General features: G+C 40.0%; 1 protein-coding gene and 1 long non-coding RNA gene across 2 annotated transcripts; one reads left to right on the forward strand and one right to left on the reverse strand.

The window, feature by feature from the left end:
• Positions 1-807: 807 nt before the first annotated feature.
• Positions 808-9754, reverse strand: ACTL6A (actin like 6A). Its single transcript, XM_085233405.1, has 14 exons — positions 9575-9754; positions 8061-8137; positions 7696-7870; positions 6984-7084; positions 5731-5828; positions 4920-5014; positions 4598-4704; positions 4424-4513; positions 4186-4247; positions 3776-3890; positions 3330-3410; positions 2204-2299; positions 1821-1907; positions 808-1317 (listed from the first exon to the last, which is right to left on the reverse strand). The coding sequence occupies exons 1-14, from the start codon at positions 9597-9599 to the stop codon at positions 1237-1239; spliced, it is 1290 nt and encodes a 429-aa protein (XP_085089531.1). The 5' UTR covers positions 9600-9754; the 3' UTR covers positions 808-1236.
• Positions 9755-9893: 139 nt separating this feature from the next.
• Positions 9894-11877, forward strand: LOC104912690 (uncharacterized). The gene is made up of 3 exons (XR_004160978.2): positions 9894-9946; positions 10569-10759; positions 11646-11877. It is a non-coding gene; the product is annotated as an uncharacterized LOC104912690 (long non-coding RNA).
• The last annotated feature ends 4850 nt before the right edge of the window (positions 11878-16727 follow it).

Here is a 16727-nt window from a genome sequence, read left to right on the forward strand (position 1 = left end):
ATGACAAAAACAGGCTGTTTTGATAAATTACTTTATTGCTTGGAGGTAACATGAAACTTTTCATCTAGAGGTCCCATCCCTACTTACCCTTGAGGTTCTCTAGGATATGAAAATGTAGCAGTTTTGTTCACATATCAGTTAAATGCTATTTGGTTTTTCACAGCCTTTAAAATAAAGAGCAGAACTCCACTGTGCCACAACACAGAACATCACACAGCTATGAAATAGAGCAAGCTAAACAGCAACACAGAGCTGCAGCTTGATAACAGTTTCTGCTGAAAAAAAAAAAATAAATCCCCCACTTCCTCTGCCCAAGCACACGCACCCCCATGCTAATTGCAGGCACTTACTGACCTAGCCAAGTCAGCTAAGAGAGCTAACCCAGCAATAAACAAATTGTGACTGCACCCCTAAGTTACAGTTCACTTTAAAATGTAAAGCCACATCCTGAGGTCTATGACTATTTTGCTAGTCTTGGAAAGAATTCTCTGCCTTACATTCCCTGCCTCTAAAAAGCTCTGCTTCTCATCTACATCACTAAGGCATTCAGCATGTTATATACATTCTTAGAAAATAGCTGGAAAGCAGTAATGGTTTACTGAATGAAATAGCTCTATAATGGAAAATTAGCAGACCAGTGTGTAATATAACATTCACTAAATGGAATGTAACACTGTCAGAGGGTAGAAATTCACACTGAACTGACCCACCTATAGCAGATTAGTAAATACAAACTCTGATTTTTAAAACGGAAGAGTAACTTTCTCTGCAAGTACTCACAAGGTTGCTCAAATACAGAAGAGCAAATTTTATTTATTTATTTTTTTTTTTTTTTAAGAGAGAAGAACAATTTAAGGCCAAAGTACTAGCAAAGGAAGACTAATAGTGAAAGTAGGATTTTAATAAAATGGTGCAGGCATTTGCAAGGTTTTGCCTCTGTTAATTAGCCTGTAAAGCTATTCCCAGGAAAAGATACTAGAGAAAATAGACATTTATACAAAATTATAAAATACTTGTTATATGAATTATTGCTTTACAAAGGACATAAACATCCTTTTCCTATGATAGTACCAATTAGGTCTCTCAAAATTTCTAAGGTTTGTTAAAAATGGAACCTGAATTATGCAAAAAATCCAATATAAACTTTCTACAAAAAAGTCCATCCCATTCCTGAGTATGCTAAAGCTATAAGTCAGAAGAAGCACTGAGGAAGCAGCAGTTTTCACAGCAAGAGGTTTAAGGACATTTTCTTTCTACACATTGTTTCCCTCCTTCTTCATATTCTTGTTTAGAAATCCACATTTGTTGAAAAGTACCCTACAAAAACAAGACAACAAACCAGGAACATCAAGGTTAGGTGAAACGTGCTTCACTTTTCATTAATGTAAAGATTTTCTTTTTCCATCAAGTAAAGAAAGAGGATTTGACTCCACATGCTTCAGTCATTTTCCTTTGATTTTTTTTCCTACTGGAGATTAAATTCAGCTTGAAAGTTGCAGTACCCAAAGCTGATTTCAGTCTGATACTGCTAAACGAATTCCCACAAGCCATTCCAATGCTCAGTAACCTGGCAATCAAGTTCATGCACACGATAAAGAAACAGATTTGCAACCTTCATGATGCACTATCTACACAATATTTTTAGACACCATATTTCAAGCCTGCACGCTGCCATTAAATACTGCAAAAGGTGGCAAGTTACATTCAGATTGATCGGAAGAAAATCAGATAATTATTGCTCCATTAGCATGAACTCTTCAATGCATACTTATCTGACCTTAATTTTTTGCTGCATAATGTAGTAACATGGGTTTACTAACCAAAGAAGCCAAAATTGAACCACCAATCCATGAGCTGAACCTCCGCTCCACTGTGGTGTTGTTTGCTATCAATTTCAGACGCATGCTCTGCGCAGAAAATGAAGTAAAACAAAAGAAAAACATCAGATACAAATTGCAGGAGGCTGGCGCCCTTTAGTAACATGAGGACAACACAAAGAACTGTGTATGTGCTAACATGCAGATGGAAAAGATCTATCTTATTCAACTTACAACAAAGCTCATCTGCCCTGTATTTAGAATCCAAGAAAAGCTATGCTGCAACAGAAGTGTATGCTGTTTTTTTTTAATCTCCCAGCAGAGACTATTAGCATATGCAGCAGAAAAGCAAAATGATAAATAACAAATTTGAAGAATTGTCTCACCGGTGGAGTTTTCTGAGACAGCTCTCTGTTCAATCTGTCTGTGAAACTCTGTATTAGTGTGTTTCCTCCCGCTACAATCACACTGCCATAGAGGCCCTAGAAAGAGAATAAGAAACCTACATTAGTTCTGAAATCATTCTGAAAACAACTTTCAGAGTACAAAGGAATGACACACAAATACATGTAATCAATAACAGTTATGCATCACTTCATATAAACAATACTACCTCTCACAATACAGTTTGTTAATAATGTGAAAAACATCTCATGAGAGCTCAATAATGTACTATACAAGGAAGATAGGAGCTGTGATTAATGATTCTAAATGACTTCACAGAATATATTCTTCTGTTACAGAGCCCTACAGCCACACATACATCCTCTATCCAAGCTATTGGTTTCCTTTCAGCTGAATCACAGAAAGGAGTTGGGAAGGTCCCATAAAGATCATTGATTCCAACTCCTGGCACAAAGGACTACCAACTGGATGTTCCAACAGCAAAGGAAAAAACCTGAGAGCACTCCAAGTTTTCCATCTTGCTAATGCTGCACACTAACACTGAACATAAATCATGCCCTAGTTTACACAGCCTGACACCCTTGTTAAGAGGAAAAGTTTTTCAATCAACCCCCCATGCACTGCACATCAAACCTGATGTTGTGTTGATTGACTTCTGAGAATGTGAGAATGATGCTTAAACCAAAAGGTTTTCCTTTTACACATCTTCCCTTCCTTTTACTCGCACCCAGAAGTCCCACTCAACTGGTTATGTTTAAGAAGTACATTTGCCAGGCTGACGCAAGAAAATATGCAAAGTTAAGAAAAGAAAATGCCAATTCAGTGCCTAATCTGTAGCCAATCCAATGTACCTCGTACAAGGTCGGTCAGAAACAGACATTAGCTACTTACACAGATAGAAACAACGAGTTTAAGCCTAATATCCTGACTTAGGCATTTTGTAAAACAAAATGGTAAGCCTATATGTTCCCAAATACATAAGACTTACAGCATTATGCATTAACGTTATCCTAGGAAATTCATATTCTTGTATCAACCGCATTCGAGTAAAAAAACCAACAGAATCAGTAAAATCTACGCCTTAACTACAACATGTCTAGCACTTACCGGCCTGATGTCTATATCACACATCCCAACGCTTGTCGTGACAACGTGACTCACACCCAACATCGTGTTACCAGATAAACCCTAAAATTAAAATTAGTAATTCACACATCTTCACTTCAAACAAAAAAACCCAAAGTACATTAAAAGCCCGAATGAGCTGAACTAATCTATTTTATTAAAGAGAGCAAAACATTCTCATGGAATGTGAAAAATATTCTTGTTTTCCCAAGAAACACCCAGCACATCTTGCTCCTGAACTACATTTCTTCTGTTACTATCCCAACCCTAACAAGTCAACACAGACCAATTGAACTGATAAGAGAACCACATGATATAAACACACACAAATCAGGAAGTTAGGGACACCATACAAAGGGAAGCCATGTAATAAATTTAAAGCCACTAATTTAAAGCCTCCTCATTATTACATATCATAGTTGTTTTACCTTTACATTAGAAGGGTCAAATAACCCCTCAGGAATTTTTAGACGCTCAGCACCAAAGTCACAGTTGTAGCCATTGGGGAACTCATAATGAACTGTTGGCATCTGTGCAGCTACCCTAGAGCATTCAGAAAGTAACACAATAAAGTACAATGTAAACAGAATATTACCTAAGTAGCATTATAAGCCAAAGTTCCAATGAGAATACTGTAATTTATATAAATGATGCTTTCAATAATATTATGATCTTATGGAATATTAAATAAGCTACCACCTGGATGCATACTACTTCTCTACTTAAATAAATAGATGTTATCTACCTTTGTTTCATCATAAAATAAAACAAGCCAACAGCAGCAAACAGAAAAGCACAACTGTTAACTAATTTCACGAGGAGGAAAAGAGTGACATACTGTTCATCATAGGTTGAATCTGATACTTGGAGGACAGAAGCTTGGAAGTCCTGAATGACACACTAAGGAGATAAGAATTATATAGTTACAAGAATGTCAGTCAATAATTCAATAAAACTTACAGAACTGAGTTTTTTGGCATTTTTTAGTTCCTGAAGAAGAAAACCTCACATACTTGCAAACAAGAATTTGTTATGGGATGCCCAGGGAGGCTGAGCTGGAGAAGTGACATACTTACATTACACATGTAGTTGTGCCAAGACCTAGTGACCTGGGGTAACTTCTCTTTTCTCTTCCAATTTGCTGGTGATCCCTCACGAACTGCCTCCTGAAGTTGCAGGGAACACAACCATCAGTTCACCATTTAAGCTCCTTCCCGCTGAACAAACACTACATGAATTAACTCTCCCACCTTTGAAGCAATCATATATGGAGGAATTATTTCTATATTCATTTCCTGAAACAGTTCTCTGCATTGCATAGTGATAAAGTCTCCTGCTAGTGGTGATTTTACAATACCTAAAAGATAAAAACAACAACCCATCCATCAAACTCGTAAAGCACTGAAATCAGAATTAACTCTCCCATCAGATACACAGTTGGATGTTTGGTTGTGTTTCATTTTTCGTATTTAAGGGAACAGATACATTTAAAAACAGTAGTTAAACTGTAAAAGCAGAAAACAAGCCAACTTGACTTTGATACTGCCTTGCTATTATCTAAGAAAACTTTACCTTGCTGAAGTACATATCCATCGTGCACTGGGATAGCAGTGGTATGTGTTGCTCCGCTATCCAAGATGAGACCTGTAGATCTCCCATTAGCAAAACTAGTCAAAACAATTAAAGAAAATCGTGTAATTTTCGTCTTAAAAAAGTAACATACAATTTAAGCATAATTAGGAAAACCAATGTTAAATTAGGAAGGCCAGTGTTTAATTCCCCAACTCTACAGTCAGGTTTGCTGTTTTCCCAGGCACATCACCTTCCTACAAAGTACACAACCCCATCGACAGAACACTTAGCTTTGCACAAAGGTGACAATCCAAGTCAATAAACCCAAGTCAATTCTATCACTAACCTCAGTACACATCCAACCTATTTAGATTCTAAAGGTGAAAACATGTTATTATTTTAAAACAGCTACAAATATTCACCTTAAGGCTATGGGAACATCAATGTCTAGTTACAGTATTCAGTAACTTGGACAACACCATTTTGGTCTTGCAATGTTCTTACTCATGGTATAAAATGAAAACAAACAAACAAAAAAAAAAAGGGAGGGGAGAAAAAAGGCAAATTAGAAAAAAAGACATCACCTCAAAGGACAACAGCCAGATTGGGAAAACTTCAAAACTGAATTTAAAGCTCAGAAATCGAAGTTGTTTACTTCCTCCCTAGACATTTATGGAAAAACTAATTCAAAGAAAAAAAAAAATTAGACACAGTGTTAAACTAGGAGTTGCCTGGAATAGGTTTACTGTAATTTCCAGAGATTAAAAAAAAAAAACAACCTAAAAACCCAGCACAACATTCCAAAGGATACGCTGTTAGAACAGCAGTTTTACACAAGAAAAAAGCAGGGATGTTGTAGTGTTCAAACATCAATTCAGTCAGTTTCTCACGCTTTGCTCTGGTATTCCACTAAAAGAAAAAAAATACAAACAAGTAAATAAAAAGAAGTTATACTTAGCTTGAGGATCATTTGAGCATAATAAAAGAAAGTAAACAAAAGTGAAGTAGTAATTGGAATTATTAAAGCCATAATTACAAATCAAATCAAAATTCTATACTGAAACAGATTTCTATTTCCTTAAAAACTTTATTACTCCAATACTGTTTCAAAACATTAACGTGTATCTTCAACTTAGACATACAGAAAGCAAATGTACAGAAAGCAGGCAAAATTCTTGGATTACTGATCTACTTTAATGCCTTCAGATCTTATGCCCTTCAAGCGTAACATCCTAATACGATAGAAAATTCAGCAATAATAGCAGAGTAGCAAAGCCTTTTGCTGCAGCAATTGAGGATAAACTCAAATGCAGCAACCATAGACACAGAAATGAAGGAAAAAAAGCTACCTATCTTTAGAAGCCTCAAGGAGGCAGGAATCCCCAGCAAAATACCCTCATCTCCACTGCCAACCCTTAAATGAGGTCTGGGAAAGGGTGCATCCTGGCTCCACCCCTTCTGGTCACTCAGATACATTGTATGCACCTGGGTTGCCCTGCCTTCCCACCAGGTGTTCAATCAGTGCTTCAGGCTGTGACTTGGTATTTCCACTACACTGACCATTACTAAATGTCAGTAACTTTGTTCACATTTTTCTCCAGAAATCTGCATTCATCCACTTCACTTACATCACAGGGCCACTTGCAAAAATGAAATTAAAACTCCTCCACTGCACATGTTACTCTCTGTCACATGTTAGATGGCAGGCTGAATGCAAAGATGGGTTAAGTGTAACATAAGAAGAATGCAGACAACTTTTTGCTTTTATTCTAGGCTATGAAGTGAGAATATTATTTTTGAATTTATACCTTTTTTTTTTTTTAATAGATGAAACACAGTAACACATAGTAAGTACTTTCTAATAAAACTTATGAAAATTCTTTCAAATTATTGGGGTTTTTGACAATTTTCTTATTGAGAATACTTTCCAGAACCCAGACGGTATTTCAGTTTTAACAGCCGTAACCTACAAGCCAGTGTTGGATTTCTCCAAGACTAATGTCTGTAGATTCTGCAAGAAGATACTGTTAAGACTCCTCAAAATGCAAAGCTTCTTTTACTCACTGGTGCTTCAGACATAAGGACAGGATGCAAACTTGCTTCAGATTTAATATGCATCTTATAAGTGTGATCCAAAATTGCCTGGAAACTATCCCAGTCTTCAACTGCAATGACATTGAAGCAAGCAGATTAGTTACTTCTAACTTTTGATCCACTTCATAAATCCACATAAAGGTTTCCTGATGCTTTTTTTTCCAAAGAGCTCTTCAGTCAAAAGCTGTCCTCAGCAGACCAATACCCCTCCTGCTTTGCCAAATTCTCTCTTTCTTTTTTTATAAGCGTCATGATAGCAAATAAGTTATAATAGAAGTCCACCAATATAGTATATATGCTTTATGTATTGTATTAATCAAGTATCCGTTCTAATGGCTGATAGCCCCTGTCCATACACGTTACAGGAACAATCTTAGGAACTATTTCCAAAAATTGCTTCTTTATTGTTTTATCAAAGGAGATAGCTAAATTAAAGCCATCAAATAAACAAGAATCTACAAGTCTCCCATTAAGACATAAAAATGTTCATTATTGTATTAAAAATGCTCATTATTGTATTAATATTGTATTATTAGTGAAAGCAGAACCTTTTCTTTATAAGCCTGTTCTCTAAGGGAAAAAACAGTTGACATGTATAGCATCTGTTTACATGAAAACTATGACTTTTTGCAGCCCAGCAATGGTATCTTAAAAATAGGTAAAAAAAGACAGAGCACCATACTCATTCCATTTTTTAAAGGTGAAATGGCCTCCATATTTTCCCTTGGGACTCTCAGGGCATTGGTGTCTATGTAGTAAGTTGGGCCCCCTTGTTTGCCTTTGTCACCATCTATCTCCATCAGAGTGCTGCCATTGTCTCTTTCTAGTACCACACCTATAGCTGTAGGAAAATCAACCTGTAAAGCAGAAGGTAAGATATTGATGAAAATTATTCATTTTCATTGTGTTTTGGGTTTTTTTTGCTAATAAAATTCAGAATTTTCATTAAATACTAAGAGTAATAAACAGTATATTCTAGAAGTTTATAACTAATAAACAAGTTCTAAGCCCCAGTTATAATTCCACCGAGTTCATACAGATTCTTACCTTTGGACAATCTTCGCCTGCATAGCCTGCTCTCACTGTATACGAGCCAATGTCAAAAACAAGAGCTCCAACTTCATCTGAAAAGATTGTTAACAAAGAGGTAGTGAATGGTTATTGTGCTCTAGTACAACCCTGACCTGAACTTTCTCTTCTGTCTACTTTGCTTGCCAGAACAAGCAAACAAAAAAAAACAACACGATAAAGCACCTTTCCCAAGACACACAGAAACTTCCCTATTCAGAATTCAAGCCGAGAGCCATCAGGAGGTTCCAGATAGGCTGTAACTAGGACATTGAAATACCTTTCATTGGCATAAGTAAAAGGGTAAGTTTAACAGAAGAGGGTTGTATCTAAATACTAGCTTGAGAAGTGAGTCCACATGAACTTCATGACATTCAACAAGGCCACGTACAAGGTGTTGCACAGGACTTGAGGCTCAAGCAGCTGGACATGAGCTAGTAGTGTGTGCTTGCAGCCCAGAAAGCCAACAGTAACGTGAGCTGCATCAGAAAAGGGGTGGCCAGCAGGGTGAGGAAGGTGACTGTCCTCTGCTCTGCCCTTGCCAAGTCCCATTTGGAGTACCACATCCACGCCTGTGGCCTCCAGCATAAGGATGAAGAGATGTTGGAGTGGGTGCAGAGGAGTGTCAAGAAGACAATCAAAGGGCTGAAGCACCTCTCCTATGGAGAAAGGGAGCTGGTTTTGCTTAGTTTAGAGAAGGTTCCAGTGAGATCTTGTTGTAGCCTTCCAGTACTTAAAGGCAGCTTATAAACAGAGGGAAACTGACTTTGTACATGGTTTGATAGTGATAGGACAAGGGGAAATGGTTTCAAAGGAAAAGAAGAGATTTAGGTCAGATGTTAGGTGGAAATTTTTCAGAGAGGGCAGTGAGGCCCCGGCACTGCTGCCCAGAGCTGTGTACCAGGTTGGATGGGCCGTGGGCAGCCCGAGCTGGAGGGGGCAGCCGGCACAGGGCAGAGGGTGGCACAGGGTGAGCTTTAAACAAAGCGACTGTTTTGCGATGCACGAAACAGACATTTGAGCACCGACTCCGACACCAAGCTGTCAAAAACTCGCACGAACCGAGGCAGGCCCGCATCGCCCCGAGTCGGCCGGAACCCGAGCGTGGGCAGCCAGAGCCGGCCGCCCCAGCCCCGCAGGTTGGGGTGCCGCACTCCGAACCGCCCTCCTGCCCGGGGCTCCGATCTTCCACGACTTCTTAAAGAAATCCAAACCCTCAGACTCCCGCCCGGAACCGCAGCACCGCCACCAGCCCGGGGCCGCCGTGCGGGGCCACCTCTCAGCGGAGCGGTGCCGGTAGAGGCGCGGACGAGGCCCGCGGCGGCATCCTCTGCCTCACGCACGGGGCAGCGGCGGGGCCGGGAGCGCCGCGGCAGCAGGGAGTCGGGCTGGGGCCGCGCCGCTGCTGGGCCCTGAGGGAGCGGCGGGACGGGCGGGCACGCGGCGCCCCACGGGACGGCGCGAGCTCAGCGGTCTCGCGGCGCCGGACTCACCTCCGCCATAAACGCCGCCGCTCATGGCTGCGAGCCGGCCGCTCTCCTCAGCGATGCGGCAACAATAGCAGTCGGGCCCTCGCCCCGCCGGCCGGCCCAGCGCAGCTCGCAGGCCCGCGCCTTCCCGCCAATGGCAGCGCCGCTACCGTCCGCCCACCCGCCCGCTCGTCAGCGCGGCACCCAACCGAATGGCTGCGCGGGCACAGCGGCCAATCGGCGAGGGATGGGAGGCGGGGCCCGGTTACAGATAGCCAATCACACGGCACGAACAAGGAGGCGGGTGAAGCGATGAGCAAGCAAGTGTAGGTGCGGTGCGTGGGGGGGGGGCGGCGTGAGGAGAGCGGCGGGCGGGAGGAGCCGAGCGCTCTTGAGGTGGGCGTGCCGCTACTTATGGGGATGCTGAGGGGTCAGCGGGCAGCTAGTTGGGCACGGGGTAGGAGTGTTTTTCTATGTGCTACTACTAGGGCTTTGGGCTCTCTTAGTAAGAACCAAACGTATTTGAAGCATCTCCTGGTAGTCCTCGTTACAGTATCTCTTCTTGTTTGGGGCACCTCGCTGTGACCCTGTCTGTTGGCCCAGCAGGATAGTTGGGTGTAAGTTACAGTTATGGAGGATGTTTGCATAAGGAAGATAAGTGTAAATCTTTCTTTTTTCCTAGCTGTACTGCATAAAGTTGGTGTCCTTTATTTTATGAAATCCTGTAATGTGTTACAGTGATTTCCAGTATGTGGCACTAATACCCAAGGCAGAGTTGGTGGAGGAGGATGAATTAATTGCAGTTGGGAAAGGTGGTTAAGAAAAATGGATATTAGAACACCAGGGGACCTTCCTTCAGCTTGTGCTTGGGTTTTGTTTTTGTAATGGTTCATCACATCCCTGGGTAACTGATGCTTAGGGGCAGATCCTGCTCTTCACAAGAGCAGCTTCTGATGGATTTGTGTGCCAGACACAAAGATAATCCTCTGCTACTTCATTTTCTCTGTAACCTTTGCAGCACTGAAGATCCCCTAGCAATGCCAGCAGAAGATGTGCTGGAGTACAGAGGTGTGGCTGTGCAGCATGGGGAGAGGGCGTTCCTGTGTGTGACCAATCTTTCCTGCAGAGCAACTGCTTGGTGCTGATAGTGAGAACTGGAAGGCAACGTGTGCTGGAAGTCTTGCTGATATCTAAAAGCCTCAGGATTTGGTGAGCACAAAAATAATAAGTTAAATTTGTGCGAAGAAGCCTGGAAGATTTGGGGAGGGAAATTTGAGCTGTTAGCTGCCTCAGTCTTTCTTTTTTTTTTCTGTGCCTTGCACTTATGTCAGCACTTACATCAGTGCAGCATCACCACTGTGCAGATAACATTATGCAGTGACTTTGCATTTACTTTACAACAGTGTGGCTGGCCTCACAAAATTCAATGCAAAAGACAAATAGACTCCAGGATCTTTTTTTTGGCTTACAGAGATGTAAATCTAAGATTATTTCATTGAATTTTTGCAGGCTATCCTACCTAGAGTTCTGCCACCACTGCACATAATGTAACTGAATACCTTTGTTTTATTTCTTTTTTTTTTTTTCATGCTTTCCTCAGAAACAAGACTTATGAAGTCAAAGCATATGGAAGCATTGAATGTATTTTATCTATGTTCCTGCAGTGATGTAAATGGCTGTGGTATTTCAGTAGGAGTTGCAGGGGTAGATATAGTACAAACTATATCTTCATGGTAATATCACATACTGATTTACTGTATGTGCCATTATATTTAGTAACTTTAGAATTAGATATTAAGAATCATTTTAAAAGTCAGGTATGAATCAAGACTCCTAATTATCATGCTTGCTAATAAGGAAAAGTTAATTTCATCAGTGACATGAGGATAAAGTTGAGCTTTCTGATTATTGCCTTGCTTTTCCTTTAGATTTCATTAAGATGTAATTGTTTCAAGCAAATATTTTTAGCACGTGTTTACACATAACAAAGCAACACTGAGAGTGATGTATATGTGAAACCAAAGCTGAACAGAATTATGTTTCTCAACATGCTGCGTTTCCTCACTGAGTTGTTGTTGACCTGTTGTTTATGCAGTGCCATGCAACTGACAGTCAACCTTCAAGGCTGCAGTTCCAGTTTCCAGGTTGTGGCAGAAGTCTAGCTGTAGCAGTAGCTTACTCATAATGTCTGTCATCTTCCTCGTTTGTTGATTGCGAAATGCATATTAAACATTTTCTTATTTTCAGAAGAGGTCTAAGATGTTTATGTGAACTGAAAAATATCAGTAGATGCAAAACAACCATTAATACTCATTCACTCAAGAGCTTTGTATGACCTCTCAGCTTTCTGCTTTCCTTGCTAAAGATTTTGGGTACTTTGTTTTATTAAGACCCCTATAAGGAAGAGAAGTATGAGAATAAAGAGCTAGAACAAAAACTAAATGCAAAACTCAATGAGCATTTAGCATAATCTCAGCATTGCCACACCTTACCTTTAGGCCCTTACCTCAAGCTTGAATCTAAGCCGAGTTATGTTCTGTATAAAATGTACTGAAGACAGACACTTAAAAACTAGATTTGTGACAGCGTTGCCACTTGCATGGGAACTGAATAATGGCCTGAATCACTGATTGAGCACCTGGGGAAAGGACCCCATCAGCCCTGGGAGTACAGGTGAAGGCAATTCATCTGTGTGACTAGGAGGGGTGGTGCCTGTCTGCACCTCTCTTAGACCTCATTTAAGGTCTAACTGTCACTGAGGAAGGATCTGTTTCTGGAGATTGCTCCTTGGTGAAGCTTTCCCCTGTGAATCTAGAATCTTCTCATACAGGTGAGCAATCTTCTTCCTTTCCTTCATAGCACCTTTCTATTGTGCTTGTCTTTCTGTAATCACATCTCTGTTGTAATGCTTTTCCCCTTATATTGATCTGTCCAATTGCTATGCCACTTTACAGGGTCTTTGGGTTTAATGGTCAAAAATAACAAGAAGAGATGTCTGAAATCTGTCTGCGTCTTCAGCCAGAGAGTCACAGAATCCTCTTTTGGAGTTGGCGTGTCTAACTTGTCCTTTTGTAAAAGGATTCATGACTCACTCTGATTTTAGAACATGATTGAAGGAAAAGGTGATGGTGTTGCTGTTAGTATGTAGTCAACTTTGCATCACCAAGAGATGGCTTGACTTATTCTTGGAGTGGAGGAAGAGGGAAAACATGAGAAGGAATGCTCAGATTCCAACTGAGTCTGACAGGAATAGTAGGAACTACGATACACTGGAGAATGGGAGGGGGGAAGGGGGAGGCAAAGTAAAACAACCACCATAATGTTAGTGCTACTTTATTTTTCTGAACCTTAAGTGGTTTCTGTGAAACCAAACTAGAAGACTTTAGACCACTTGTTCTCAGTGTAGTATTTATTTGCAGAGCCAGCTTAGGCATGAAGCGGTGTTTGTCTGGAACTGGAACTGAGATAAGTTTGCTGGGCTAAGCCAGATCTGGCCAGAACCAACCTAAATGAGTCTGTATGGCTTTTCTCAAATGAGTCCCTTGTGTACTGATATCTCATCTGGCTCAGGTCTGGCAGCACTTTTTCATGCTTAGAACTTGGTCTGTAGTCACTTTGGATTCTTGCAGGGTTTATTAGCTTGGCAGCAGGACCAAACCTGAGCTGGCTTAGTACATCTCATCTGCACAAACAAATCTACTTTCAATTGGGTAGCCAACTTAGTCTGGTAAACAGAAGATCTTTGTATCAGCTGAACCTTACCATTGTGCAGGAGCATTTTGATTCCTTATGCTTCTCACTGCCGGAATGAAGGCTTGGCCGCAATAGAGCGTGTAGCAAGGAGCACATCTCCCATTTCTTGGGCAGGTAATCTGTCTTTAGCCTCAGAAGGCTCAAATTACTGTTCCCAGAGTCGGAGGAGGGTGCTGTGTTGTCTCAGTATTAGTTTTGAACTACGATACCATGCAACTTAGAATAATGGTTTTGTGCAGCCAGAAGTAAGGAATCCAGAAGTAAAAACTTGTTTTTTTTTTTTTAACAATCAAGAATGCAAGAGAAAGAGAACTACCTAGCGTTATGGAATGTTGAATAGAACTAGTGTGGGCAAGCCTCAGATGTTTTTAAGTTAGTGCATTTAAAGAACTGGATTTGTGCTGCCATTTGACTGCTTCTACAGGTGATAAGGTTGTAGCATAAGTTGTCTTATGGTATTTGAGAAAATCTAACCCACTTAGAACAAACTGCATGACTATCTCTATCCTAGTTAGATATCTGATCAGATTTTGCTTTTCAAGATGCAGAGAATTAAAAAAAAAAAAAAACACAAAAAAAACAAAAAAAAAAACATACAGCCAGAGCAAGTGAGGCTTTTTAAACTGTATTGCTTGGAGACTATTTTCAATTGCATTTTTACATATACCTTAAATATGCCCCCAAGTGTGTACTAGTGCTTTCACACTCACTAGTGGATGTGCAATCCTAGGTGCTGAAGATACATGTAGCAGTTCAAGTCCTGAGGTTGCATCATGTATCCCAAGCGTGGCTGGATTGACTTGGTAGCTGATGGTTTGTCTGAACTACCAGCTATGGAAGGAAGCTATGGAATGCAAATGCAGCCATGGTTGGTGACCTGTATGACTTTTCCCTGTCTTGTGCCAGAATGAATGGACTTGCCACTGTCCAATCGTGTTGGAAAAACTTGTTTTCCATTACCCGGGGTTCTCCAGTTAAGATGGAAGTCACCCACTGGAGTATTAGGACACAAACTTGTCTCTCAAGAAGCTGTAATCTGAGTCAAAAAGCGCTAGACTACCATGGTGGAATTGGAATAAAGGTGCAGCAAGAATAAGTAATTACTAGTTTTGAATGCATCTGTGCTAAAGTACAGACTGACTGTGACTTTCATTAAAACTGAATACTAAAGGATATTAACAGCGACATGTTCATATTCAGATGTTTGCTTTTTCTGAATGTTGGTACTTTCTGTTCTTTAGTTTATCTTGCTGAGTTTCAGTGTAATATTAGTTAAACCATGAAAGCCAAAGAATGCTAAAGGCCTATGGTTTCTGCTACTGAAGAATGCTGTTATCTTTTAACATAGGCATCCTTGACATGAGCTAGTCCAGCTGTAATATGGCTAATGGAGAAGTGCAGGGATAGCAATAATGAGTTTGGAATCATTTCACAAGACATGTCTATCTGTCAAACAGACAAAATATATCTTTTGTCTTGATACTCAACGGTGTATTGTTCAGAATCGTATCAACCTTGGAAAGAAAAGTCATCCTTCATCCTTCCCGATGTCTTAATGACACAGCACTACAAAGGCCTTTATGTAAATAATGTTTGCTGGGGTTTTGTTAGACTTGACAACATGGCTGACGTGCAATGTCTTGAAATGTTTGCAAGACTCTGTGACAGTGCCTCCTCCTAAGACTCATTCAGAAGCCATGTTCTCTGTCTGCAGCTCTGCACCAGTCGTCTCCTCCTTTCCTTTCACTGACTGGATTTGTCCCTATTGTGCTGCCCAGTGCATTCATGTGAGTCAGTCTCATGTGCTGAGTCAAAAGCAAGTTGCTGTGGTTGAAAATGATTAACAAAGATTTACAAAGCTTTTTTTATACTTAAAAGCATTTTATTGTCTTTTAGCTAGTAACTTCTTATGTGAAACATGCCCAGGACAGGCTGCATTTGTTCTTGAAAAGGTAAGCTTTGTAATACCAAGGGTAAGATTTTTGTACAGCCTGTGATAATAAATGGAAGGTAGGTGAAGTATGTACAGAAATCTAGGCTCAACTGCAAAACACAATTGTGGAAAAGAATTGGAGGGTTGGATTTGGACCATGAAAGAAAAGATTTGAGAATCACAGAGCATGCATTGGCCACAAATGTAGTGGTGAACTTTGCCTTCTATGGTTTCTAAACATGCAGTGGTGCTTTCTGTCCTTGTCCGACAAAATGTAATAGCAAAGGCAGTGTTGTACTGGGGCTTCACTTCGCTTAAATCAAGATATTTCTGTAAGTTTTAACACAGTAGAACATTTGCTCATATGATGTCAGTGTTTTAAATAATTAAAAATCATTCTATTCAGCAAGTAAATAAAATACATGTAATAGACCACTATCATCTTTTGACTATCCTTCCTGTTGATTACTTGTCTTATCATAAAGTTTACTTACTTGCAATGGCTCATTCAGCTGTTTTTTAAAATCATCATGGTACGAGTAGTTTTGGAAAATTAATTAAAATGAAGCCCTTGCTTATGTAAAGCATTTCAGTGACAACACTGAAAGTACTTTTTAAAGAAGTTAGCATGTTTATTCACCTTGGGGAAAATAATTTGTAACAGCTCATCCAACAAGCTGGTAGTACAGCTGAGAATTTCAGTCTCCTTAAATGTTAGCTCATACCCCAAAACCATGTAAAATTCTTGTGTGAGCAAGCTGGGAATTTAAAGCCTGTCTCTCCTCTTCTTCAAGGACTCCTAGACATGCATCCATCTAAATTTCAATGAGTGCTAAATTTCACTCCAGAAAACTTTAACTAATTGAATTTAGACAGCTAGATACAGAAATATCCTATCTGCAACTGCTAGCTACTTAAATTTGTTTTATTTCAGATTTGAATTGGGGCCAAGTTCAAATATATCTAATGTGTTTTCATCAGCTCATCAGAAAATTCAGTTGTCACAGTGAAGCCATTCCCATCCAACTTGTGCATAATAGCTAAGTGGTTAGAGCTCACTCATAGCTTCAGCTCTTCATATTTCATCTCAGAGGAGAACGGCCTTTCCTTCAGCGAGACGAACGTAAGATAATTTTCAAAGAGCACACCAGAAAGTGTTAGCACTCAGATCATTTAGAAATCTAAGGAGAAGTGAGTAAAAGGGTGTCTGATCCTGCATTGTATTTGGTACTATACTCATACTGTGTGGAAGATGACTTTCTCCAATTTGTTATCCCAAATTCCTTTGTTTTTATTTAATAGTGTAAAGAGAAGTGGTGCAGATGTTAAAACATCTCAAAGCAGGTTACTTGTTACCTTGACATTTTTTTTATCAGAGAAAGAATTAGCCACACCCAAATTTCTCTAGCTCTGTCATACACATTACAGTGTGGTCAAATTCTCTGTAATCATTCTGTGCAAAAATGTTTCTTTTAACTTATTTCACTTATC

The sequence above is a fragment of the Meleagris gallopavo genome, chromosome 11 (assembly GCF_905368555.1).
Source record: "Meleagris gallopavo chromosome 11, MGAL_WU_HG_1.1, whole genome shotgun sequence".
Lineage (NCBI taxonomy): Eukaryota > Metazoa > Chordata > Aves > Galliformes > Phasianidae > Meleagris > Meleagris gallopavo.